Raw genomic sequence first — 27717 nt, forward strand, 5'->3', positions numbered from 1 at the left:
ATACATCCACAGTACTCACACAATGCACCCCTATCCCAATTTACTGTGTAAGTTAACATCCCAGACAGAGGAATAGGCAAGCTACTCAAGTGTGTCCATGTCTGTAGCTACACCACACACACCTTTACAGTACTGAACTATCCACAGAGCTCTAGTAATGCATGTCTATTCTGGCCCACAGCTAAGCTTCTCAGACGTTAATGCAGGGCCTTGGGTCAAAACTTAATGTGGGCCCTCGGGCATGTTCTTCTGAGTTGTTCAGGTGTGATAAGCAGCTCCTCTTTCTAAGCGTTAAATAAGCAATACTTCAGCGAAAGAGGAAATGTAGGACCTGGCACCACCTAGAGATGCGCCCACACAACTTTTTATCAACAAAGGCGGTAGGCTTGTTGCAATTTACAATTTATTAATAAATGATACTGAAGGAGTGCAGGCCCATGGGAAGCTTGGAGCTTGGGTCTTAATGCCAATTCTCCTTTCCCTATCTCCCTCCCCTCCTCTTTCACCCCATGTGATGGCCCTGACTATATCATACAGTACAGAGGCACAGCCTTTTGTTAGATCAGACATTAGGCAAGTCATATTTATTTTACTAAAATTTGCATAATATATTTATGCATAGGGGCTTCCAGCTAGCCATCTTAGTCCACTGGTCTGTTATTTTGTCACTCACATTTTTCTTCTGCCCACAACAGCATACTACATGGGGCAATAGGTCAGCCCACTTTAGCCTTTGTCTAACTTCACTGTGAGTGACAACATAATGATCTTTTCACAAGAAGCACATTCACACACAAAGGAGTTCCTTTCTGACCCAGGAACAACTATGGTAATGCATGCATTTTGATAGAAACGAAATATTTTTAATTGTAGCTATTTTTTAGAATGACGAGGCAGATTCCCCAACAATAAAGTTTAGCAAAAACCTTGACAAAACAAAACAAATATTAACAAAGCCAAAAGGATTGTATTCAACGCCAGATCTACTGGCTTTGACAAGGTTTTTGCCATAGTGATGACTTTAAAGACAGATGTCACGTATGAGCAGTGCTCAACTCTGTTACAAGGTAGTGTCTGTCCTGCGGAGTCTGGGAAATCTCCTCACTGTCGAGTGAGGGTTGTGGCTTACTTGGTTTCCAGCCAGCTCTACTGAATGAGCTGCATAACACATGACCTAATAAGAGGTCCGTGGATATCCCTTGGTCTCCTGCCATTTGTTGCTGGGATTGTGCCTGTGGTCTTCATTCGGCCTCCCACCAGGTGTACTGCATAGGTAAATCAGCACATGTCATTCTGAGACCCTTCTCCAGCACTTCACCACTAGATGTACCTCAGGGACATCTTATGGATTTTAGGGGCACTGAGGCACAGGTCATTTGAGGGCCCCTGTTCAGTACGGCTTTGAATTTATGATCCAATTTCAGCTCTTACATAACCTGCTTGGCCAGGTCATTGACATTGCACATACACACTGGTCCAAATTCTAAATGTGCTTACATCTAATATTCAGCAACAGTGACATGTGTTTTCAATATTATAATACAACTGCAGCTCTCTAATGTTATTGCAAATAACCTTTGTGACCCTCGCCCGTTTTTCATATGTGAGGTACTGTTTTGATCTAAAAGAAATTTGGTTTATGGATGTTGGATGATGTTGAAAAATATAAATATTTCTCTGCAAAATGTCTCTTGTAGACTCCCACACATCACCTAAATTAAAAATACATTAAAAGAAAATTTTGTTTAAACTAAGAATTATTCAAGGTCATAACACCAAGACTCTGTACAGAGCAGAGCTGGCTTTATTAGGGGTGCGATGAAAGGCTGGGGCCCTGGGCCAGTGCCCACTTTGCCCATGCCTTAAAAGGTCTTTGCTGTACCTAGCAGTGCACACTGGAGCTAGTGCTTTAAATGGGTCAGTATAGTCAGGTATTGAGTACCTTCGCTTCTGTATTTTGAGAGGAAGAGTACCTGCACTTCTAAGCTGAGGTGCAATACTTTTAATTAGAGAGTAATGACACGTCTCAGAAGCAAAAAGGAATTCCAGTATAAGGTACCTTCTCTTCTATTTTGCCATTTCTGGCACTGAGTGGAGCACACACTGTAAATTGGAGTTATAGGATGTAAAACTGCACAGAGAAAAAGAGAATACTGTAGCATGCCCTGTGAAGTTATACCTCTAAATTCCCAGTTCCTCTGGTTAGAATGTAGGGCACTTAAGGGCCTGATTCAGACCCTGGCGGCCGGTGACCGCCAGGGTCACCGGCCACGGGAGCACCGCCGACAGACCGGCGGTGCTCCAAAGGGCATTCTGACCGCGGCGGTTCTGCCGCGGCCAGAAAGGGTAAACCGCCGGTCTCCCGCCGGTTTACCGCTGCCCTTGGAATCCCCCATGGCGGCGCAGCTTGCTGCGCCGCCATGGGGGATTCTGACACCCCCTACCGCCATCCTGTTCCTGGCGGTTCGCCCGCCAGGAACAGGATGGCGGTAGGGGGTGCCGCGGGGCCCCCGTAAGAGGGCCCCACTGTGTATTTCAGTGTCTGCCTAGCAGACTCTGAAATACGCGACGGGTGCAAACTGCACCCGTCGCACATGCCCACTCCACCGGCTCCATTCGGAGCCGGCTTCCTCGTGGGGAGGGGTTTCCCGCTGGGCTGGCGGGCGGCCTTCTGGCGGTCGCCCGCCAGCCCAGCGGGAAAGCCAGAATGGCCTCGGAGCGGCCATATGGTGGTTCCCTCCAGGCGGGCGGTGACCGCCGCCCGCCGGGGTCAAAATGACCCCCTAAGTGGTTTTGATTTCTCTGCTACATAGAACCCTTTCCAGCCTGCTCAGAATTGGGGCCTGTATTCCCCCACAAATGTAGGCAGGTATTATATGGTGAAATATGCACAGGGAAGGGAAAGCTCACAGGTCCATGCAATTTTTGCTGTGCTGGGTATTTACTTCCCAGCACAAAGCTTTTTTGTGCTGGAAAAGTGCCTTTTTTAAGGTAATAGTACTTTGCCCCACATTGTGTCAAGGGGCATTATATATGTGAGACGTGGCCGTCCTAGCTGAAAGCCCTATTTACTAAAATTGTTACATGGGGCTCAGTGTCAAAACATAATTGTGGAAGGATTAGGCCACACAAAGGATAGGTTTCTTCCTTTTATTTTACAAGTTACTCCAGTACATTAGACTCCATCCATCAATCAACTGCTCTGGCTTTCAACTCCTCTTAAGTTTGAAATATAACATTCCTCTTTAGAGGCTCACACAACTCCCCTTCCAGAACCCCACATAACTTACCACAAAGTTTCCTCTTGATAGATTTTCACCCCTTCTACACCTCCATCGCTATCTGGAAGTCAGCGGAAGCAGAAATCAACCCAAAAGGCAACCTCCAGTATTTGTAAGTCCCAAATGGTGTAATAAACGGTCAGTTCCTGTGACTGGGGATGTAATGCTGTCTGATGGTATGCCGATGTTAGATCTAATGAAGAGAAAAACTTGGCACCACCACGCAGCATAACATCTCTGTGATATTGGAAAAGGGATAGCGATCTGCTACTATTACCTTGCTAAGTTCTCTCATATGAACACTAAGCCTGGCATCCTCATTCACCTTTCTTGCTATGACCACTGGAGATACCCATTCAGCCGCCTCTACCTCTTGAATCACTCTACATTTCTGCAACTTGTCTAACTCTTCATTCATTGCTTCTTTAACCATTAAAGGCAAAGACCTCACCTTCCCTGTCTTGGGTATTACATCCGATTTCATTTTTATGCAGTGTACATAGTTCTTGAGATGGCCTAACTCTTTTTTCAGTGCCTTTCACTGAAGGACTTTCATTTGGATCCAAAATTACTGACAAATTCTTGGTGAAACCAGCTTACCAAAAAATCTCCCTTGTAAAACATATATTTTAGCTGGAATTAATCTAGAATTAATCTGTCAGAAAATTAAGTTGTGCCCTCCCAAGTAACCCATCAACGTGATGGGCTGTCCACCATATGCTTTCAGTTTAATGTCTGGTTTCATCGATTTCATGGCATCTCTTTGACATTCTTCAAACAACTTCCTTGGAATTAATATAGTTTTTGCCCCAGAATTGAAAAGCATCTTCACAGAGAAACTATTGATCTGCACCATCTCAATCGGACCTTCACACACTCCATTCCTTATTTGCAGAACTATTTCTTCACACTTTGATTCAGACTCACAAAACACTTCACTCACTTTTTTAAAGCTTCTAGTAGATCTACAACATAAAGTAAAATTATTTTTCTTGCCACATGTTCTACATGTGGCTTTCCATACTGGATGTTCCTTGAAGTTTGCTACATGTCAGGTATTGCCGCATCTAAAACACTTGATTAGAGCTTTCTTCACCACCTTTTCTTCTTGTTTACTAGAAGTGGAAAGAAAGCTCTTTGTTTTCACCATCTGCACTCCTTCTTTTTTTCAAAAATCACTTTTTAGTTTTGCATGATCTCATCACATGCCTGGGAATGCTCACAGGTTTTTGTCGTTGTTAACACTTCAGTGAGAGTGGGGTTGTCTTTTAGCCAAAGAGCCTCCGTGCTTTATTAAGTATGCATCCCAGCATAAATTGGTTATTTAACCTTTCATCAGTTGCTGCACCAAAATTACATGTGGAGGCTAATTTTCTCAAAGCTGTTATATAACCCTCAACAGACTCTCCTACATGTTGCATCTTTCCCCCAAAGTGATAACGTTCTAGAATAGTACTAATCTTTGGTAAACAATGCAAGTCTAGCTTCTTGAGACAATCCTCATACTAATTAAGACCTTCAGCATCACTTGAAGATAATTCTGGCAGATGTTCAAACACTTCTTGTCCCTCCAGACCTAAGCAATATATAAGTAATAATCACATTTATCTCTCTGCTCCCACTAATGTACTGCACACCCTGACATAGTGCATAAAAACTCTCTTTCATCTATGCCACAGAATTGTTGGTTTGTCTGCTTTACAGGTCCCGAAGTCCAAAACTGAAGTGTTTGCTGTGGCTTGGCTGCAGCTGCAGAGCTGCAGCCAAGCCACAGCAAACAGCTGTGTCCTGGGGCTGGGCACCTCGGGACATAGCAGGAGACAGCCCTGGGGGCTCGAGGGTCCCCCTCCAATTGTGCCCACAGCCCCAGAGAGGTAGTGGTCCCCAGGGTTTGGGGGTCCCAAAGGGACCCCCTTTCTTTTTTAAAATATTTGCTCCAGGGGATGGTGGTCCCCCAGGGCGGTGCACCCGCGCTCATAACTCAGAATAGCCCCGGGGAGGTGGTGGTCCCCGGGGCTGGGGGCCCCAAAAGGACCCCCTTTCATTTTTAAATATTTGCCCCGGGGATGTGGTGATCCCCAGGGCAGTGGGAGGCCACAGGGCCCCCCTGCAAATCAATTACATTTCGCCCAGGGGAGGTGGTGGTCCCAAAGGCAGCAGGAGGGCATGCGGCCCCCCTGCACATTATTACCATAATGCCCTGGGGAGGTGGTGGTCCCCGAGGCACCGGGGGGCATGCGACCCCTGCCTATTAAATCACAGCCCTGGGGAGGTGGTGGTCCCCAAGGAAGCAGGAGGTCATGTAGCCCCTGTCGCATATAAATCATAAGCCCCCGGGAGGTGGCGGTCCACGGGGCAGCAGGAGGGGGCTATGGGCCCCTCCTCTCCACATTTGTAAACACATGCCCCCGGAACTTGGCCCACCCAGGGACTTTATATTAACGAAGCGCAGGAGACCACGCATTTTTTTACACCAGCGCCACGGATCCACCGCAACTTCTTTCGTAAAATAAAAAAAAAATGCTTTTTAGCCTTGGAGGGGGGTCCCTTTGGCACCCCACATCAGATCTAAAGGGTCAGGGGGTTCGTACCCTGGCCCCTTTTCTTTATTGTTTTTACTTTTCCGAAGATAGCTGACAGCTTCTGTTGTTGAAGTGTTATCAGCCAATCAGATCTCTGCACGAAATTGGGAAGGGTCCGACAATACATACAAATTTGGATATTCTTCAATTTCTCTGAAACTACTGAACAGAATTACACCAAAACAAAAAAAGGTCACTTTCTGGTCCAGGACCCACCTTTCTGCCAAATTTGGTGTAATTCCATCCAGTAATTTTTGTGCTATTACTGTTCAAAATCCATATGGGAAAATGAATGAGGAAAACGTGTTTTGGGACCCCCCCCCTTTTTCTTGGCCCCCTCTGGACAGATCACTCCGAAACTTTCCAGGCAGCAGCTGACGGGAATGGCGAATTTTTTAAAATGTTTCGTGAAGATTCGACATGCTTCACCAATGATAATGGCTAGTAAATAAACACTTTATATAGAGAAATTAGGTCCAAACTATAACTACTTAGTGGCAAACGCCACTAGGTAATATAGATAGGTAGATAGATAGATAGATAGATAGATAAATAGATTATTTTTTCTATATTTCTTTATATTTATTAACTATATTTATTTCTTCAAACAGTCCACATATGTTGCAAAGGTGTATTTGTGGTGCTAGACGACCTGTTTTGGGCCAGCACAGGGAAAGAGAGCAGCAGCAAGCCATATTTAGTATACGTGGATCTGGGCTGCTTGTGCTGCCCAGCACGATTGGTTGGTGTGCTAGTTGCACTACAAATGGGATAAAATATTTAGAATTTTTTAATGTGGTACAGGAAGGCCCTCCAAATTTAAGGGTGGATATCGCTATTATGTGAATTCGTATGTATAATAATGTGAGGTGAAAATATTTGGTTGTATAGTAACAAAAAATCCTTAGTTCGCAATATGCGAGTGATATATATTGATCTGACGCTAAGAGCAGCCTCCCAGCCTGTGAGTCACAATTTAATGTTGTGCGTGGCTAGGGATGAAATTGCACCTGAATAAAGTTTAAGTACAGTAGACAAAAAGTTATAGGTGGATTCTACATCCCTTGTGCTTGTTCAGGACTAGCGTAAAAGCAGCCAGGAAGTTACAAGTTTCCAAGTGAAGCTGCGCACCACTATCCTCTCCCCAAGTGACGTCATTGTCTCATTGTTCTTCAATTCTTCTCCGCCATCTTCCTCTGCAGGTGACCATCTGGGAAGCTCTGACCAACAGCAAACCGGGAACTCACCCGCTGCCCCACGAGAGCCGGAGAGGAGAAAGGTTAGTAAGGCCTGCAGAGGCGCCATGCAGGCCGGGCCCCGGACCAGACGACAGTACACGAGGTCAATTTGTTTTAGGTTTGCTTCTATTTCTTACTATTGCAGGGGGTGACGGTAATGTTCTATACAGTCTCACTGCTTTAGGAAGAGCATGTCACTATGAGATGCTCAGGCATGAGATGTGTTCTTGCTTTTATTGGAGGGTATCCAGCAGACCATAATTCTAATTCTGGCTCACTCACTTGACCTCTACTCTGTGTGATCTTGGGTAAACTGTTTGACCCAGTGCCATAGTTCTTTACTCTGCCCAAATTAAGAGTTTCTAAAAATTCTAACTCCTATTTTTAAGACTATAAAAGCGAGTGTTTACATTTCTGTTTAGCTTGTTATTTAATGTTGTGTTCTGTATATATTCGGCTATGGGGATTTCTAAACTGTAGCATCCCCCGCTGAGACGACCTCTTGAGAGGGGAATTACTGTTCATGACAGCATCAGTGTGCTAGTTACACTAGGAAGAAGTCGGTCTTTAGAATACGACAGAAAGCTGAATGTCCATTTATGGGTAAAGTATTCCATGGTTTGCCAGTCTGAATGGGGAAAGCTTAGCCTACAGCGATCATCTCTCTGATTCTGCGAATCACAAGCAGGCTCCCATGAGATGAAAGAAAGGTTGCTTCTGACAGCAGGGCACCCATTTCCTTTGTATGAAAGTTAATTCTGCATGCAGTTCACCTGGTTTACTACACACAAAGTTGGGAATTCAACACATTTCTCTATTTGGCACCAATAGTGCTAATGACGCATGTTCACAATGCCTGTAGCATTGCAAAGAGGCTGTAAAGCTGCATTATTAGTTATTGTCGGATATCTGAGGTGGTCCAGGAGTTAATGCTTGCATGACATCTGCTTTGATGTATAGGGCACAATGCATGGTCCACTTAGCATTTCACCCTTCTAAGACCAGGAAATACTAATAAAGTGGAGTAATAGCAATATCTGGTTATTACAAAACTTAGAGATCATTTCAAGTTTTGTGATTGGCGTGCTCACCAGCCGAGTTGGTAGAGGCTCTTGCCTGCACTCTCCACGCAGAGACCCACAATGTCCGAAATTTGGACATGCTTTCCACAAGCCCCTGACCAATCACATTCACTAGAAGTGCAGCTAGAAAGGGGGTCCCATTGTAGGCTGGTATCCTGGCTGTATATGGCACTGAAACAAGACAGACCTAACGTTACGCTGCCTGCATGACAAGGGTGAGACGGAGACTTTATGCCACCACTCGAAGATAGGGAGCCAGCACACTTCTATAGAGAGTCTCATGTAATGCTTGCTTCAAGTTAGCACATTTCTGTGTTCTACACCGCACCTATCTCCCACAGGCGAGGATGCATTCAATATACCCGACCAGACTGGATACTTGCCCAAGATGTGAGGCGGGAAGTGCAGATTTTCTGCACATGGTCAGGTGCTGCACTCATCTGACACCCTACGGGAAACCATTACACGTCGCCTATGTGAAATGACTCACATAAACATTGACAACACAATCCCTTGTCCCAGCAAGAGCAAGGCTCATGATAGGTTTGTGCTGCTTGTTCTAGGGCTGGCAAATAGACCGGTAGTAATTTGGTGGCTTTCGCCCTCAGGCCGTACATATCCAGAATGGAATAAACATTAGGGGTGGGTGGTGAACTCCACTCTGCTGGCAGAGTTCATGGAGTTTTTGGCACTCTGTGCTCCAAGTGGCGCACGGAGTTTGGAAAAAGCACTCTGCCTGTGGGCGATGGAGTGTTCACTGGCGCACCAGTGTGCCACACATAGCATGCCATAACAGTTGAGTGGAACCTTACCGGTTTCAGAATTACTCGCCTTCGGGAGCCACCCGGTCTGTACTTTGCATCATGTTGACGCATCAGCTCCATCCTACCCTCCCTCCTGCTGCTGTGGAAATTACAGCAGCTCCTGCTACATAGGGCTCCTGTGGGCTGTAGTGTAGACCTGCTTTAAAAAGTTTAAAGGTGAGTGACTAGGCAAAGGGACCCTCATCTAAGGCTTTGTTTTCTGCTGGTCGGCGTCAAGCTGCTGCAAGGTGCTGCTGAGGGGCTGCACCGACAGCACCAGGTTCGGTTGCGGGCCTCCTTCCTTTCACTGTCCTCAGCAACCCAGGAGCAGAGGGGCAGAGATCCAGGTCGCTGGCAGTGGGGACCCTGGACCAAGACAGCATTCAGACCCTTCGCTTTATCTTCTATGTGCACATGGGGACGGGCACTGGGCATGGACAGTATTTTTATATGAGGGGGTGGGGAGATGAGTGCTTGGGAAAAAAAATTGCAGTCAGAGTTTCACTTGAAAAGAACCTGCCTCCCCAGAGTCCCTGGGAAAGGAAGTGGTGTTATGGGGTATGCTGCTGAGGCCAGCAGGGAGAGCTGGAGACAGGGTGAGCATCAGTTGTAATCCCCCTCCCCAAACACCCCTTCTGGCTAAGTTCTGCTTTAAAAATACTGCTGGATATATAAAGGAAAACAAACTATAAAAATAACCGAAGTACTGCAGTTGGATATAGTTCAACCCAATTGCACCTAGTCAGCTGTCGTTTTTACTGGCAAGTTAAAGACAATGATTTCATTTGTGCTGCGAATAAGATTCCCAAATAAATGAATGAACGGTGAGAACATTTTTTGAGGTTTCTAACGCTGAGAAGCGCCCTGAAAACATAGGTGCTGCACCACCTCAGCTCCGCTCGGTAGCCATCGCTGTCTCACGTAACTCAAACCCTTCGAGCCAGGAAGCAAGCAATTATAAGACTTGTCTTTCAAACTCACTGTGGAAGTGTCGAATTTGCGATATTTTTGGCTTTCTCGCGAATAAATGAAAAGCGAACATGGCGGTGAGGAGACAAGAAATGACAAAAGGAGAAAGTGAAGGTCAAGGAGCGGGAGGTAAATACAGAGAACGCTGACATGAAGAAAAGATACTGCGGTGTGATAGGGCAGAAGTGTGTGACAGACACAAAGGGGGTCGGGGGGCTTTGCTTCATTGCACGATGGTTAGAGGGGCAGGGTGAAAGGCACCCGAGAGACTGCAGATAAAGCACATACTGAAGGAATGTCTTAAGAAATAAAGTGTCAGTGTATCTTCGTGCGCATTTCTGCGAGGACTGTGTATCTGGATGAATGTAATATGTGTTGTGAGCATGTGATGTTATGTATGGTGCCTGTGTAGCAAGTGATAAGCCTGGTGAGATGGGAGAGGTGTCTATTTATGGTATTGGTCTGTGTTAGTCGTGATAGTGTGCCGTGCATGTATGGTGTGGAAACTGCATGTATGTGCATGTGCACCTTTGTTCGTGTTCGTTAGTGGTGTCCTGATCTCATGTGTTATCTGTCATGTATGTGTGTGAATAGTGCGCGCCGTGTTTGGTGCGTCTCGGTATGGAGGCTGTGTGTCATGCATGTGTGTGTGCCATATGTGCAAGCAGATTACATGCTGATAAAGGGGGAATGAAAGCAAGCAAGAGGATGGAACGCAGAGACTGGCAGATGGACAGGAGGGGAGGGGGCGATGGGGAGCCAGTTGTGGATACAGATGCTGTTACGCTCAGTTCAGGAGACTTCCATAACTTGAAAAGTGTCTTGTTCAGGACCGGGCAGCATTCCGCCATATGCTGAACTCCACAGGATTTCACAGAGTTTTTAGATAACCCAGCGGAATTCCGCAGAGTAGAACTCCACGAACTCTGCCCACCCCTGCTAAAGATGTGGGGGGATTAGCTCTGGCAGAAGAAAGACGAATGCGGGAGGACAAGGCGGAAGAAGATCGCTTCACATATGCCAGCGGGCTGCAGGAACTCTTGACTCCACCGTCAGGGTAGACTCAGAGACTAGCATAGACACACGCTCTCCCTCAAAGGAGAGCACAAGGAGGGATTCACGTATCCCAGAAATAGTATGAACTAGATGACCGACGAAGAGTGAGGATGGGGGAGCGGGATGTGTATGAACACAATTCTTTAAGCACCTGTTGTGCCCTGTAAAATGCGCAGCTCACGGTTTGCACTATGTACGGTTTATTGAAAAATTGAAAACAAAAAATATGTTTAAAAAATCATTAACCCTCTAAGGCCATGATTGCAACTTATGTGCAATCACTCTACAAACTGTGCTCCCACTAATTCCCGTTAGCTTAGGGTGTGGTAATTAGCAGGTATGAGCTGTATGGGATAGCGAGTTGCAGACCTCAGAATGAGAGATAAAAGTCTAATTATTCATGTTTTCAACCTTCCGAGGTGCACAAAAAGTTAATGTTTCCTGTTTGCTGTCCAGACTTGTAATCTCAATTTAGGAGCAAAGTGGAGTTTGTGCCCCAAAATTCATGTCCTTGGAGATGGCTGAAGTGTGGTACGAAGCATTATTTAAAAGAGTGTTATTATCCAAATATCATCCATTCTGGACAATAACCTGACCCTCACTTGGGAAAGCATAGAGCTCGAGATTCATGGAACTGCTTTGAGCACAGTGTCCATCAAGATGCCAAACTTCTCCACAACTGCAGCTGGAGCACAACAGCGCTACAAAATGAAGGTCGAGATGATAAGTTGCGCTGCGTGGTTGATGTGAGGCGGCTAGGAGTAGGAATGTATTCCCACCACCACCGCTACTGCTAATTCTATTTCTCCACAGATCCCCAGCTCTTTCTCCAGAGCCATGCCGTTCTGTAGCGAGCTGTACCCCCGTCTCTCAAACCCTTCTCTTTACTTCAGTTATATTTGTTTCCCTGAATATTGCTTTGTACTGTATGGTAGCATGTGATATTGGCTCAGAACCTCAAAGAGGCTCCAATGTGCCGATGGGTAGACAGGTTACAGACTACTTCATTTCTTGCGCTTAGGTTGTAGAGCCTGCGTTTAGAATGTTGGCTGCATAGGAAGAGTTTAGGGTCAAATGTACTAAACACTGGTTGCAAAATACTGGTTGCATCTTACGATTAGTATCTTTTTGACCAGTGGGGAATTTTGTCAATGTACCTATGTATTAATAGGTCGTTCACAAAATGCCAAATCGTAGTGGTTTGCAATTCCACTCACCTAATCCATATTCATGAGGTAGTTAAAAAAGTTGTGACTCACTACAATTGGATGCCATCACAGGGATGGTTGCCTTCTGGACTAAGAAGACCACCACGTCAGTCATCACATTTCAGTAAAGTACATTTAAAAAAAATTCACACCATTTTTTTTAAGGAAATGAATCTGCATTTAAGAAAAATATGAACGTTCTAAAAAATGTTTGAGTTGGCAGTGGTATACCTAACTTTCATCTATGTTTACTACATAATAAATATAAACAATTTAATTTTAGTGGTATTTTTTTAAATTAAATCTAAAAAAAGAAATAATGTAAGGTTTTTAAATTATGTACATTTTAATTGAAAATAAGTTAATAATGCTGAAACATTTTAAAGTTTCATCAACTTTATAAAATTTCCTTATACTTTACCGTAGGGAGATCTCCACCTTGGTGACAGAGACCTCCGCCTATGTGTGAAAACTTACGAGTAGTAACTTTGCATGGATAAATTTGGCTCAAGCTTCTGGTTTCAGGGGACTGGGGTATTTAAGTCTACAAGTTAACTTGTAGTAAATTTACACTTGGAGATGGTGTATAGCCAAAAGTAGTACATTTAATACAAAGTGCAAGAGTAATTTTACATGCGTAGATGTACCCATATGTTATTTTACCTCTTTGATTGGCTCCAAACGTTGCATTTTGGTCATTTCAGACCATTTTGTGACTCTATAAGCATAACCGGATTAGGTAACCAGTTGTGGAAGGTTGAAAATGCAAACAGTCATAGTGTGTGTGAGGTGCCTCAAATACAAGTTTTACAAGATGCCTGCTGGGTGCAGCACAGGCGATTGCCATAGGGCTCCAACTGCATAGAAACTCCACTGCTTGTTAAAGGAGAGCCATATGGGCAGATCTGGACCTTTTCAGACTGTCTTGGCTGTCTTAGCAAGCAGTCCTATAAATCACAACTGTGACAGCCTCTGAGCACCTGGAAGTCTTTTCTAAATCAATGGTACTAACACTGTCAACTGCACTGGAATATGTTTAATGGGAACATTCAGATAGTTCCTCGAATACTTTCAGCACGTCAGTATCATCATTTCTGGCTGCAACATTGGAGCTTCGAAGAGGGAAATAGTAAGTTTACCAGCATGAAACTGGTGTGATAGTAAACGATTAGACTGGATTTACCCTTTTCAATTTATTTCATGAATAACTTGATAGTTTGCAGGTTCCCATAGCCATTGATGGTGAACCTTGAGGTACTGTAGCCCAAACTGCACTGATGCTTTTGAGGTCTGAGCCCCATGAAAAGCCCATATTCAAAATGAAGCTGTTCCTTTGTGAATCGCCCTCTCACTCACAAGCTTTAATGATTTGCTGATGCCTGCCAATGTCTTTACACATCCAAGGCCTCTTCCTAGTAGTCTATATTGTATACCACTCTCCTGCAGAGTCATTTGTGAGTCTCCACCTAGGAAACTACTGGCCATGATTGATGATAAGATGATCAAAACCTGCACTACGTACACCCTCTTGAATTAGTTCTTCCTTGGTACACTATTAGGCATAGTCACTTTCCAACATGACTGTATCAGTGTGCAGTTACCTTAACCACTTCTGTGCATTGGACGGCAGTCTGTGCACATGGCACGTGAAATCTCGCTGGTGCAGGCACCAGAGGGATTTCTTTTAGAAATAAATAGCCTTGAGAGATGGAGGAGACCCCCCATTTCCCGAGGCTGTTTCTTTTGTTTCAGTGAAATGACGATCAGTGTGTGTGGCGCGCTGACATCATTTCACTGAAATTGAAATTAGCCGACCGGCTCATTTTATCATCATCATCATAAAAACTTTATTTTGATCACAGAGATCAAAAAAGTAGAATTTACAAAGTTCCATGTATCAAAACTTCAATAAATATAAAAACAATCAGTACACAAAAGGCATATCCCTAATGCGTATCGGTCATAAAAGGGACAATAAAAAAACGACCCCCAATAGTGATTGTATAATAAAATCACTCTGTGCACTTTGAGCGTCTGATCCAAAGAGCCAATAAATATTTTGCTACTCCAAACACCACAACCCGCCTTGTGTCCATACTAAGAATTCTAAACGTGTCAAAGTGGTGCTTAGTGCCAAGGCTTCTGCAAAGAGATAGTATCCACCTTGACCTCAGATGTTTGTAAAGAGGGCAAAAGAATAATGAGTGCACCAAAGATTCAGAAAACCCACTAAGCACCAGTTTTTTTTTATTCAGCTTGGGGCAGGGTCTGGCCAGAATAAGGATTGCATTGCCCCCACCTCCTAAAAAAAATCCGCACAGCCTTTCTGCCCCTCCTGGGGGCAGATCACCCATTAAGCACCAGGGATTTTGTTTATTCATCTAGGGGTGGGGGGTGCCCAGAATGGGCATTGCAATACCCCCCAAAAATCAGCACAGTCTTTCTGCCTCCCCCAGGGGGCAGATGGGGCAATAGTCTCCAATTTGCCCCCCTGGGGGGGTAGGAAGCCCACTAGACAACGGAGTCTTTTTTTAAATTGCAACTAAGGGTGGGGGCTGCCTAGAATGGGCATTACAATGCCTCCACCCCTCGCTAAAAAAATTACAAAGTCTTTCTGCTCCCCTGGGGGGGAAGATGGGGGTAATAGCCCTAATCTACCCCCCAGGGAGCAGAAAGCCTACTAGGCACCAGGGATTTTCTTTTTGGTAGTGTTGGGGTAGGGGCTGCCCAGAATGTTTTTAACTACAATCTGCCCCCCAAGGGTGGGCAGAATACCCACTAGACACCAGGGAACCATTTGTTTAGGGAAAGAGGGGTGGGGGCTGCCCACCACCATGGGCATGGTTATACCCCTTACCCCGACTGAAGGGGCGACATTAAAGCATCTCATCCCAGTGGACTCATCTCATCCCAATGGACTAAAGCATCCCCCGCAGACTAAAGCATCTCATCCCAATTTCAAGCAAGAGGACATTTGACTCTTTTGGGTTTTGATTTTACATATGGGCCAAGAGAGCTTGGCTAAATTCCTATATCGTCCCATTTACTATGTCGAGTGACTGCACTTTCTGGAATTGGGTACGCTGCCATCAAGAAACATTTACCAGACCAGACACTTCTGAAAACTAAATATCTGGGGGAGTCCAGGGTGGTGTGCCTCACATACACCCCACCCCATTTTCTGGCCCACAGTGCCCTGCAAATCTCTGATGTTTGCCTGAAATCACGCATTTTCCCTACATTTCTGTGATGGAATCTTCCGTAATCCACAGAAATCCACAAAATTCCTACCTCCCAGCATTGCCCTAGCTGCACTGATAAAAACTCTAACCCACTTGTGTGGGTGCCCAAGGCAGAGTCAGCCTGACAATGTATGAAAAAAACTGTCCTTTTGGACCTGCTTTGGTTCACCCTCAATTTCTACACATTTTTGTCCCTTGCTTGTTGCAGTCACTTGGCCCACCTACACAAGTGAGGTATCATTTTTATCAGGAGACTGAGGGGAACGTTGGTTGGTAGGAAATTTGTTGCTCTCCTCGGATTCCAGAGCTTTCCATCACACAAGTGTGAGGGGAATGTGTTTTGTTTTACAAATTTTGAGGATTGCAGGGGGTTATGGGTAATAGAACCTGGTGAGAGCCGCACAAGTCCCCACATCCTGGATTCCCCTGGGTGTCTAGTTTTCAAAACTTTACAGGTTTGCTAGGTGTCCCTAGGTGCTAGCTGAGGTAAGGTTAAAAAAAACAGTGAAGATATTGCAATGCTGGGAGGTAGGAATTTTGTGGAGGGCAAAAAAGGGTCAGTCTTGCATAGAAATATTTGATGGATCCATGTTGCGTTTTGGGCGGTATCTTGTCATGATCACTAGGCCTACTCACACAAGTGAGTTACCGTTTTCATCAGAAGACATAGGAGAATGCTGGTTTGAAGCATGTTTGTTGCTCTGTGCTGTCTCCAGAAATTTCCATCACAGAAATTTGCAGAGAATGTATTTTTGTGGTCAAAGTTTAAGGTTTACAAGGGATTCTGGGTAAAACAACCTGGTGAGAGCCACACAAGTCACCTCATCCTGGATTTCCCTGGGTGTCTAGTTTTCAGAAATGTATAGGTTTGTTAGGTTTCCATAGGTGCCATCTGAGGTAAGGCCCAAAAACCACAGCTACCCACTTTGCAAAAAAAACGGGTCAATTTTATGTAGAAAAATGTGATGCATCAATGATGCATTTTGAGGCATTTCCTGTTGCGGGCACTAGGTCTGCCCATACAAGTGAGGTATCATTGTTACCAGAAGATGTAGGAGAATGCTAGGTGGAAGGAAGTTTGTAGCTCTGTGTAGAATCCAAAACATTCCACACAGAAATTTGAGGAGAATGTGTTTTTTTTATCAAAGTTTGAGGTTTTCAAGGGATTCTGGGTAAAGCAACCTGGTGAGAGCTACACAAGTCACCTTACCTTGCCTTGGATTCCCCTAGGTGTCTAGTTTTTAGAAATGTATAGGTTTGCTTGGTTTCCCTAGGTGCCAGCTGAGGTAGGGTCCAAAAACCACAGCTACCCACTTTGCAAAAAACTGATCTGTTTTGCATGGAAAAATATGATGTATACATGTTGCGTTGTTGGACCATTTCCTGTCCCGGGCACTAGGCCTACCCACATAGATGAGGTACCATTTTCATTAGGAGGCTTAGGGGAACACAGAATAGTAGAATAAGTGTTGTCACCAATTGCCTTTCTCTGCATTTGCACCTTCCAAATGTCAGACAGTTTGTAAGAAAGTAGTCATTTTGAGAAATGCCCTGTAAATCACGTTAGTATGGGTAACCCCAAATTCAGAGATGCCCAAATAACCAGTGCTTCTAAACTCCATATCCTGAGCCCATTTCGCAAATACGTTGGTTCCTTGATACCTATTTTCCATTCTTTATATTTTACCAAATGAATTACTGTATACCCGGTACACAATAAAAAAAACATTGCAAGATGCATCTCAGTTTTTGGCTCTGGGTACCTAGGGTTCTTAGTGAACTTACAAGCCCTATATATATCCTCGCAATCAGAAGGGTCCAGCGGACCTAACGGTATATTGCATGTGGAAATCTGACATAGTTAAAAGAAGTTAAAGATGAAAATGTAGACACAAACAATGTTTTTTAAACTCAATTTCAATTTTATTTTTATCTCAACTGTTACTTTCTTTGGAAAATCCTTAAAGGATTTACATAAATGACCTCTTGCTGAATTCAGAGTTTTGTCTACTTTTCAGAAATGTATAGCCTTTCATAATCCACAATTGGTTTCCACCCATTTCTACCAGTAACTGGAAGGAGGTTGAAAGCACAAAAAATAGGAAAAATGAAATATGTCCCAATAAAATGCCAAATATATGATGGAAAGTACGGTTTTCTGATTCAAGTCTGACTGTTCCTGAAATCTGGGAAGATGGTGAGTTAAGCACTGAAAACCCGTCATTGATGTCATTTTCATGGGAAAAAACAGACACTTTCTTCTGCAGCACTTTTTTTCAATGTTTCTAAAACAAAAACAAAATGTAGCTATATTTTGGCTAATTTCCTGGTCCCTTCCAGGGAAATGCATACACTCTGGGTACCTTTAGAATCTCGAGGAGGTTAGAAAAAAGGGCACACATTTGGCATGAATTGCTTATATGAACAAGTAGTAGTAAAGCTTTATTCAGTTTAAAAACAAACCATGAAAGCACATCATAAAATAGAAACATAAAATTTCCATAAAATACTCACGGACAAACAAGCAAATTGCCAACAATCAAATAAAGTGCAAAAGTGCATAAGATTTTAACATTACATAAAACAATTCATTTATAGCAACTTAAAATGCTTTTTACAAAAAGGAGAGCCAGCCAGCAGGGTTGCTCTATTTCCCAATTATGCTCCTGTATTTTACTGCAGATACAATAAATCTATAGATAGTGACACATACCTCACCAGTTTGCAACAAATGCAAATATTCCATGGCCTCGTTACTTTTCTTAATACTTAAATACCTCAAGAGCAGTTTTAATATCCGAGTTCTTTGGTTTTTATATAAGTCACAAAAAAACATCATATGTGTAGGAAGCTGGCTCTGTATATACTATATCAAAATGAGATACAGTGTGCACAGAATCCAGGGGTTCCCCAGAGGCTTAACAGAGGCTAAAGTAGATAATACTAATGCTCTCTTTTGTGATATGTGGTCAAGCAGTTAGGCTTATCAGAGGGTAATGCAAAGCATTTGCTGCACACACACACAGACAATAGAAGAAGCACACACTAAATGACTTAACTCCAGACCAATGTTTTTTATATAGCAACAATATATTTTGTTAATTTATTTTTAGAACCACAAGATTCAAGTTGCAGGTAAGTACTTCACTAGATTAGTATTTCACACATGTGTCAACAGTTCTTTGTTTGAAATCGATAAGTTATACAGTTTTTGAAATATTGGCAATTATCTGTTTTAAAAATGGACACTGCAATTTTCAGAAACAGTTCCTGGGGGGAAGAAAAGTTAGATCGATTTGCAGGTAAGTACAACACTTACAGTTCCAGTCTTCGGGAGTCAGGATGTCCACAGGTCAGGGTTCAAGTTAACCCCAAACACCCACAACCAGCAGCACGGGGCCAGCCGGGTGCAGAGGTTAAAGTGGAGCAAATTACAAGGGGCACTCGGAATCAGGTCTGCCTGCAGGTAAGTACCGGCTCAGAGGGCACACCAGGAGGGATTAGAGGAGCACTGGTTGGGGGGCATAAGTAGGCACCAAACACATACCCTCAGCGGCACAGGGGCAGCCGGGTGCAGGGTGCAAACAGGACATCGGCCTCCCAATGCTGGTCTATGAGGGGACCCTGGGGGTTACTCAGACGCTGCAGGCGAGGTTCAGGGGGTCAGTTCGGACTGACCACCGGCTGGACGATGAGGAGGGCTGTCTGTTGAATGGGTGTGCACTAGAGGGCGGAGTCTCCAAGGTCTGGGGGCTGCGGGTGCAGTGGTCCTTCTAGGCGTTGGATATCTTCGTCCGGGGCTGTAGCGGTCAGGGGGGTCCTCAGGATTCTGTCTGCAGGTGCCATTGCGGAGGGGTGGAGAGGTCAACCCAGGGTGGGCACTTGCTCGCAACCGCCTGGGTACTCTCTTTAGCTGGTTGGACCACCTGGACATGGGCCGGAGGCGTCGCGTGCAGAATGGTTTAGGACTCATGCATTCGGAGTCAGTCCTTAGTTGTTGTTTCTTCTTGGACAGGGCCGCTGTCCACAGGAGTTCTTCGTCCTTTCGAATGCAGGGCAGTCCTTTGGAACTTGGCAGAGGTCATTGGTCCAGCTGGATGAGTCGCTGTTCTTTTGAAGGTTCTTGGAAGCAGGAGACAGGCTGGTAGGGCTGGGGCCAAATCAGTTGTCATCTTCCTTCTTCTCTGCTGGGGGTTTTAGCTATGCAGTCGGTCTTCTTCTTGTCAAGTCACCAGGAATCTGGTGAGATGGGTTCAGGAAAGCCCTTAAATACAAGATTTTGGGACGTTACAGGGGTCAGAGGGCAGTAGCCACGCTACACCCTTTCTGTGCCCATTTCCTTTGGGAAGGGGGGCACAAACCTAACCCTATTTGTCCCTGTCCTCCAAACCAAGATGGAGGATTCTGAAAGGGCGGGGGTCACCTCAGCTCTGGACACCATAGGTGTGGTCCTAGCTGGGGGGAAGATCACTCCTCCCTGTTTTCCCTAAATGTTCTCACCTGACTTGCCACCAAAACTGGGGCTTTGTCCGGGGGTGGCAACTCCACTAGTTGGAGGGCACTGTAACCTGAGGCTTGAGCCTTTGAGGCTCACCGCCAGGTGTTACAGTTCCTGCAATGGGGAGGTGTGAAGCACCTCCACCCAGGACAGGATTTGTTTCTGACCACCGTGAGCACAAAGGCTCTCACCTCATGTAGTCAGAAACTTGTCTGAAAGTGGTAGGCTGGCACAGACCGGTAAGTCCTACACTAGCAGCTTGGCTAACATACAGGGGGTACCTATAAGATGCCCTCTGTGTGCATTTTTAATAAATCCCACACTGGCATTAGTGGGGGTTTATTGTGCTGAGAAGTTTGAAATCAAACTTCCCAGTATTCAGTGAAGCCATTACGGAGCTGTGGAGTTCGTAATGACAAACTCCCAGACCATATACTCAATATGGCTACACTGCACTTACAATGTCTAAGGATGGACTTAGACACTGTAGGGGCATATTGCTCATGCTGCTATGCCCTCGCTTGTGGTATAGTGCACCCTGCCTTAGGGCTGTAAGGCCTGCTAGAGGGGTGTCTTACTTATGCCATAGGTATTGGTTTGTGGGCATGGCACCCTGAGAGTGGTGCCATGTGGACTTTGCCTTTTTCTCCCCATCGGTACACACAAGCTGCAAAGGCAGTGTGCATGTGCCTGGTGAGGGTACCCCTATGGTAGCATAATACATGCTGCAGCCCTTGGGGACCTTCCCTGGCCACAGTCCCCTTGGTACCAGGGGTATCTTTTCAAGGGACTTAGCTGTGTGCCAAGGGTGTGCCAATTGTGGAAACAAAGGTATAGATTTTGGGAAAGGACACTGGTGCTGGTGCTGGTTCCTGGTTAACAGGATCCCAGCACACTTTCAATCAAATTTGTCATCAACACTAGGCAAAAAGTGTGGGGTCACCAAGCCAACAGTGGCACTTTCCTCCAATATGTATTTGAGATTGCTGAGAAGTTGCATCACAGATATTTATCAATCTATACATTGGAGGAGTAGGACACCAATAAATGAGCTAAGCCACGCGTAAATCTTAATAGGTAAAATCTTTGTTGGCGAGTCATCTTCAGCAAATACGGCTCAATACCAGGTGTTGTACATAATGAGAGGTATAGCACCAATTTCCTCAATTTGCCTCCTTGTCTTGCAGCTGCTAAAGACCCTAGCAGTTCATTTTTTACCACCAATATCACCAATGCAAATCGGATTTTTGAACAGTTAAATTCTATTAATGGCTCGCAACTCACTTTTAACATTTGACTGCCATTTGATTTTATTTACCTCTACAGGGTACATACAGTCTATAATGACTGTTTGTGTTAACACTGCTTCTGATCTAGACCAGACTTAGAGCTATAGCATAATGGGTGGCAACCTTATATTATCCCACACATAGAGAAGCCCCAGTTCCTCATGCACTGTCATAGAAGGGACATTATGCAGGAGTGATAATAGTCTATGCAAACATTTATTTTCACTAAATTGGAGCGAAGAGATATCAGTATATCCCCACACACCAGCTCCATTGGTGACTATCGGTACAGGTCTGGCTTTGTATATAGTAGTAAGTATCTAGGGGCATTGAGCCTAATTTCACAGAGAATTTAAACACAGAGGCTACAGCTTGTTCATATTGAGTTGCTCTCACCTTTTCCATGTGCATAATGGACCTACGTAGGTAAATGTAGATACACATTTGAGGGCCATACCATCGATATGAAATGGAGTTGCCCTACTCTGAGGACAGCCACAAATCATGGCAAAGGATTTATTTTAATTCATGGAGAGGCCTAAATCGGACATAAAGGTACATAAGCTTCTGAAGACCCCTCCCCGTTCTTGCCATGAGCCCGCAGTCACCTGCATACATTAGGACAGGTAACTGCTGAGACCCCTTCCTAGGGGGATCAGCTGCTGCATCCATCACGGCGCCATCTAAATCGTTAATATAGGAACTAAAAAGCAATGGGGCCAGCACACATCCTTTTCTGATCCCCTTCCTGATTTTATATAAGGAGTACACTTACTGTTTGGACCATACCTGATGCTACCTTCCACGTCTGCTTGCAGCTGGGAGAGGAGATGGATAATTTTTGGATTGGCACCCTTTTCTATAAATATGTTCCAAAGCTTACCCCTCAAGACGTTGTCGAAGGCACTCAGGTCCATGAATGCTAAAAAGAGAAAACCCTCTGTAGCTGCCACATACTTGCTCATAATTAGATGCAGATTTAGGCACAGTTAAATGGTGCCTAATCCCCTTCTAAAACCATATTGTGCAGTAGTTAGAATTTGCTTCTCATTTGCCCATGTTTCACGGTGATTCAACAAAATTCAACCCAACACCTTGGCTGTAGAATCAATTAAAGATATGGGTCGATAGTACTGAGGATCACTCCTATCCCCCTTTTTAATAATTGGTACAATAATTGTCCTAGACCAGGATTTGGGTGGACTGACACAAACAGCATTTCAAAGCACATTCACCAGTATTTGGGCACAGAATGCTGGATTGTCTTTGAAGAGGTCAAGTGGGACCCCATCCTGTTCCGGTGCTGTGTTACTAGGGGATCTTTTCAGGGCAGAAATTATATCTCCAAGGGAGATTGTCAATTCTCCCTCAAACTCTGGGTTTGGAACCTCCTTTATGGCATTGTATTCAGAGTATTCCTGTTCATTAGTGTCATACAGTTTAGCAAAATGCTGAACCCAGAGATTACCATGGATGGTCGTATCTATGCTGGCAGACTGCTGCTGCACCATCTAAATCCTGGGTCCTAGTGCCTCCAAGGTAACTGTGTTTGTGACAGCTTGTTCTGTGGTAAAATGTAGCAATAATAGGTGCTCATGGGCTTCCGAGAGCTTTTGGCTCCTGTGCTACTGCACCTGCTGTACCATCCAAACCCTGGGCCCCAGTGCCTGCAAGGTAACTGTGCTTGGGAGCGCTTCTTCAGAGGTAACTTATAGCAATACTCAGTGATCGGTGGGTTTCCTAGAGCTTTTGGCCTGTGTGCCACTGCACCTGCTGCACCATCCAAATCATGGGCCCAAGTGCCTGCAAGATAACTCGCTTGGGACTGCTTGTTCAGTGGCAACATATAGCAATAAACAGTGCTCGTGGGTTTCCTACAGCTTTTGGCCCGTGTGCTACTGCACCTGCTGCACCATCCAAATCATGGCCATAGTGCCTGCAAGGTAACTGCACTAAATTACTGCTTTCCTGGTGGTAACATACTCCAATAATCGGTGTTCAGTGGGTTTCCTAGAGCTTTTGGCCCCTGTGCCACTGCACCTTAAGTACAATCCAAATCCTGGCCTGAGTGCCTGCAAGGTAACATGAGGAAATCGTTTATAACTAGTAATGTATGTGTTCCAAAGAAGGCATAGTTGCAGACAGAATACATTATTATTTTTTAGGTAAACAAACACAGAAGCTTTCGTAAAAAGTGCCTTTAAACTTATCCAACTCTCCAAAACAAGTTTTCACAGATGTCATAAATAAAGCATGTGCTTTTCACATCAAAGTGAAAAAAAAAGCATTGTTAAATTGTGTTAGGATGTGGCTGGCTCTTTCTTGTTAAAAGATTGTATCCTGTGCTTGACAGTAAATGGGCCATAACCAGTGTAAATTGCCCAATATCACCATATGTTAAGCTGACGCTGAAAAAAAAATGCTGTTTTTTACTTTGTTCCTAAAAAGGCAGCTTCACAAATTAAATGGACTCAAAGAAGGAGGATTTTGCAAAATACGTGCAAATGTTTTCTGCAGATGAAGAATGTTGGACCTGGCACTTTTGCAGGGTTATCCCAGAAATTGTGCCTTCTTATTCCTATTTTTTCTGACCTCTTTTTGCTGGATTTAGGACTCTGGGCATTTTACCGTTCCTAACCAGTGCTAAAGTGCATATGCTTCCTGTCTAAATTGTATTGGTGATTGGTTTATCTGTGATTGGTATATTTGATTTACTAGTAAGTTTGTAATATAGTGCAGCACGTGTGCCCAGAGCCTGTAAATCAAATGCAACTAGTGGGACTGCAGCACTGGTTGTTCCATCCACATCAGGAGCCATGCAAACATGTCTCAGACCTGCCATTGCAGTGCCTATGCGTGCAGTCTTGGACTGCCATATCGACCTGGCAAGTGCCCAAACCTTCCCTTTTATTACCTGTAAGTCACCTCTAAGGTAGGCCCAATGCAGCCCCATGGGCAGGGTCCAGGGTATTTAAAGGTAGGACATGTACTGGTGTGTTTTGCATGTCCTGATAGTGAAATACTGCTAAATCAGTTTTTTACTATTACAAGGCCTATCTCTCCCACAGGGTAAGATGGGGATTGCCTTGAAATATCTTTTAAGTGTAATTTCCCAGTGGGAGGAGATAGAGATTTGGAGTTTGGGGTCTCTGAGCTCACAATTTAAAAATACATATTTTGGGGAAGTTGGTTTCTGAATTGTAAATTTGAAAATGCCACTTTTAGAAAGTGGGCATTTTCTTGCCTAACCATTCAGAGTCTCTGCCTGTCTGTTGAACACATGTCTGGGTCAGGATGACAGTTGGGCTGTTTGTGTATTCACTGTAGACAGTCACGCAAAGGGAGCTGAGGTGTACTTTGCGTATCCTGACGGCACATCACCAGGGTGATGAGTCTTCCTGAGCTAGAGTGGTGGGAGGAGCTGACACATACACCTGAAAAGGGCTGTGCCTGTCCTCACACAAAGGAGTCTCCAACCCTCGGTAGTGTGTCTGGGCAGGAAAAGGCAGGGTCTTGTGCACTACAAAGACTTATCTTTGAAGTGTGCTTATTTCAAAGACAGAAATGGGTATACGTACTGGACCTCTGACACCACATTGTTAGAACACTTCTGGACTGAGGACATTCTACCAGGAAGAAGAGCTGGATGCTGTAGGATGGATGTCCACTCTGCCTGTTGCTTTGTTGTGCTGGCCTACTGCTTGCTGCTTCTGTCCTGGGAGTGAAGGAACTGGACTTTGCTTTTTACATCCTGCTTCCCAAGGATCTCTAAGGGCTTGAGTTGAGCTTGCCTCCTGTTAAGAAGTCTCAGGGACATCAAAGACTTCATCTGCCGGCACCTGGGATCCTCTGCTGAGAGGCCTGTTGTGCCTAGTGCTGCTTAATCCAGTCTGGGCCCTTGAAGGAGGTTTTTGGTGCTGCAAGAAGAAAATCCATACATCGAGTCACTGCATCATTTCGAATCTATGCACCGCTGCAAGAATTTGATGCAATGCCGCTACCTGCACCGAGTGTGCTCCCCGCCTAATGCAGCGACCCCGGTTTTCCATGCATGTCCCAGCTTTCCATCGTAAAGTTTCAGAAGAACCATTGCTTCGTGAGCTTCGAGCCCTGCATCAGTGAAGTCTGTGACGCACTACCCTGATTCAGACATAGCGCCTGCTTCATCAATGTGAGATCAACGCATCGAAGCTTGACTTCTGACCCTTCACTGGCTCATCGTCCCTTGGTGCCATTTTCTTCATCAACACCACACCACAGTAAGGAACCAACGCTTCATGCTGCAAACGACGCATCACCTCCCAGGTGGCAGTAAGGAACTGAGGCATCACTTCTCCAGCCTAGCAGTAAGGAACCAACGCATCACCTCTCCTGCAACAGTTAGGAACCAACCCATCCCTGGCTCTTTTGACACATCACCTACCCTGCGGCCCTCATCATCTTTGTTTTTAACACATATCAGGTACTTTGCCTCAGTCAAGTGTTTCATTAAATTCATTGAACTAAAATTGCATTAAATCTTTTAAAAGTGATATGTTAGTTTATGCATGTTGATTTTTTGCCATTTTGGTCTTGTTTTACTCAGATAAATATTGGGCAGTTTTCTAAACTGGTGTGGAGTACTTTTGTGGTGTTTTCACTGTGTTACTGTGTGTGTGTTTGTGTGTGTGTGTATACAAATACTTTACACATTGCTTCTGAGATAAGCCGGACTGCTTGAGCAAAGCTACCAAGTGGGTGAGCAGGGGTTATCATAGCTGTGTGGCTCCTTTACTGTGACTAGAGTGAGAGTCCCTACAGGGTGCAGACCACTGCTAACTAGATACCCCATTTCTAACAAAGAAGAAGATACCTATTGAGATGGCTATGTCTATAATAAAATAAAAAAGTACAAGCAGGCTCCGTGGATAAAGGCTGCATTCCTCTTTCCTATATAGGCTGTCACTTTGAAGTCAGCAGAAAGCAAAACAAAATAACTAGGCTACTACAAAAACACAGCTTGACATTTGACCTCAGTCTTTGAATGCCCAGCAAACAGACAGATAAGACCAAGATTTAAAGGCCTATTGACAGAAAAGGAGTTTGTGGAAGTATTCAGTGAACACAGCTTTCTCATCGGGCAGGACGAACTGAACCCAGAGAGATTAAAACAAACAAAGACAGCCAGCAAATGGGTAGGAAGAAAACGGGAGTTACAAACCACAAAGCCAATGGCAAGCAATGGTAAGAATGCGTTCCTAGGTTAACTTTCTTAAAGTCCCCAAGATGTCTTTAGCAAAGGCAGCAACCTAAAAATGACCAACCTTTTGACTTTGACAGCACTTGTTATGACCTAGAGTTGGATTTAGGTAGAGAGAAGGTAACATGTGAAAGTTCTACAAGATTTAGTGGAATTGCAGCATGGAACTATTTGCTGGATGGGCAAAATGCCCTGATTGGGGACGAGTCTAGTAAGTTGTTTCGCTCCAGTTGTTCCGTGAGTTGGAGGGTGACAGCCTTCTCCAGGACTTTGGTGGGGAAAGTGAGCAATGAGATGGTGTATTATCACAAGTCCTGGCAGTCAGGGATTGTGGAAGGGCTGAGCATGGAACTATTAGCTGGATGGGCAAAATGCCCCATCACACTTACAGAAAACCTCTGTTTTCTACTAGGTTTTTCAATAATTACAGTAGATTATTTACTCGTATAAATATTTGTGTCATTAAGAATACTTTTCGAAAAGAACTAATGCTATTTCTGCCTTATTTTTCCATAGGCTATGAATTGTGGGCAAAGAATGACATGCCCTGATGATATAGTAGCTCCTGGGCCCTGTACAATGGCACTACCTTGAGACTGCTTGCTCTCATGGGACCTACGTTATTAGTTAGGGATGTTGGGTGACTGTCAGTAGAAGTTTGGCTTGAGCGAACCCGCCTGTACATTTTCAAGGGAATCCTTCTTGATAAGTTTATTCCAGGGCATGCCAGCCCTGCTGTGATACCATAGAAGGAGTAGGAGGCAAGAGACACCAAGAGCACCAGTTGAAAAGCCTTGTAGCAGCTCTACCAAATAATAATTAAATGATATGAAATTTGTCAGTCTTCAGTGCTATCTATCTTGTAGGTCTATTTGCCCAACGTATCTTGTTGTTTGAGACAGAGAGAGGCTCACGGGAAAACAAACACAACCCTTGCTTAACTATCTAGTGGTTTATGGGTAGGAACACAAAAATATTGATCTTACAACATCACATGATCCAGGTCTGCAGAGGAACCTTGAGTGTTATTAGTATGGGCTTCTGGTTAAAGATAGACCCCTTCATTTCCTTTGTAAATTCAAATGTTTAGTATTTTTACCATAATTACCTTACTATATTTGGCTCACAAAATGTACTATGGAAGTTGAAAAATCAGGAGAGGAGCAACTAGACTGCAGAGAGTGTCATCTGTCTACTAATGCCTCTCTCGTGGATGAGGAATGCTATGGA

The 27717-nt window shown here is 44.5% G+C and overlaps 1 protein-coding gene across 3 annotated transcripts in view; it reads left to right on the forward strand.

The window, feature by feature from the left end:
* ANKRD13B (ankyrin repeat domain 13B) overlaps window positions 1-27717 on the forward strand; it is a 353565-nt gene that overhangs the window by 288730 nt on the left and 37118 nt on the right. Inside the window, exon 14 of one of the 3 annotated variants that reach the window (XM_069226255.1) lies at window positions 7066-7219. In XM_069226255.1, the coding sequence (XP_069082356.1) occupies window positions 7066-7219 (154 nt within the window). The remainder of the gene's footprint in view (window positions 1-7065; window positions 7220-27717) is intronic. The other 2 variants (XM_069226253.1, XM_069226254.1) reach the window with 2 other exon arrangements.

Source organism: Pleurodeles waltl, chromosome 3_1, assembly GCF_031143425.1.
Source record: "Pleurodeles waltl isolate 20211129_DDA chromosome 3_1, aPleWal1.hap1.20221129, whole genome shotgun sequence".
Taxonomy (NCBI): domain Eukaryota; kingdom Metazoa; phylum Chordata; class Amphibia; order Caudata; family Salamandridae; genus Pleurodeles; species Pleurodeles waltl.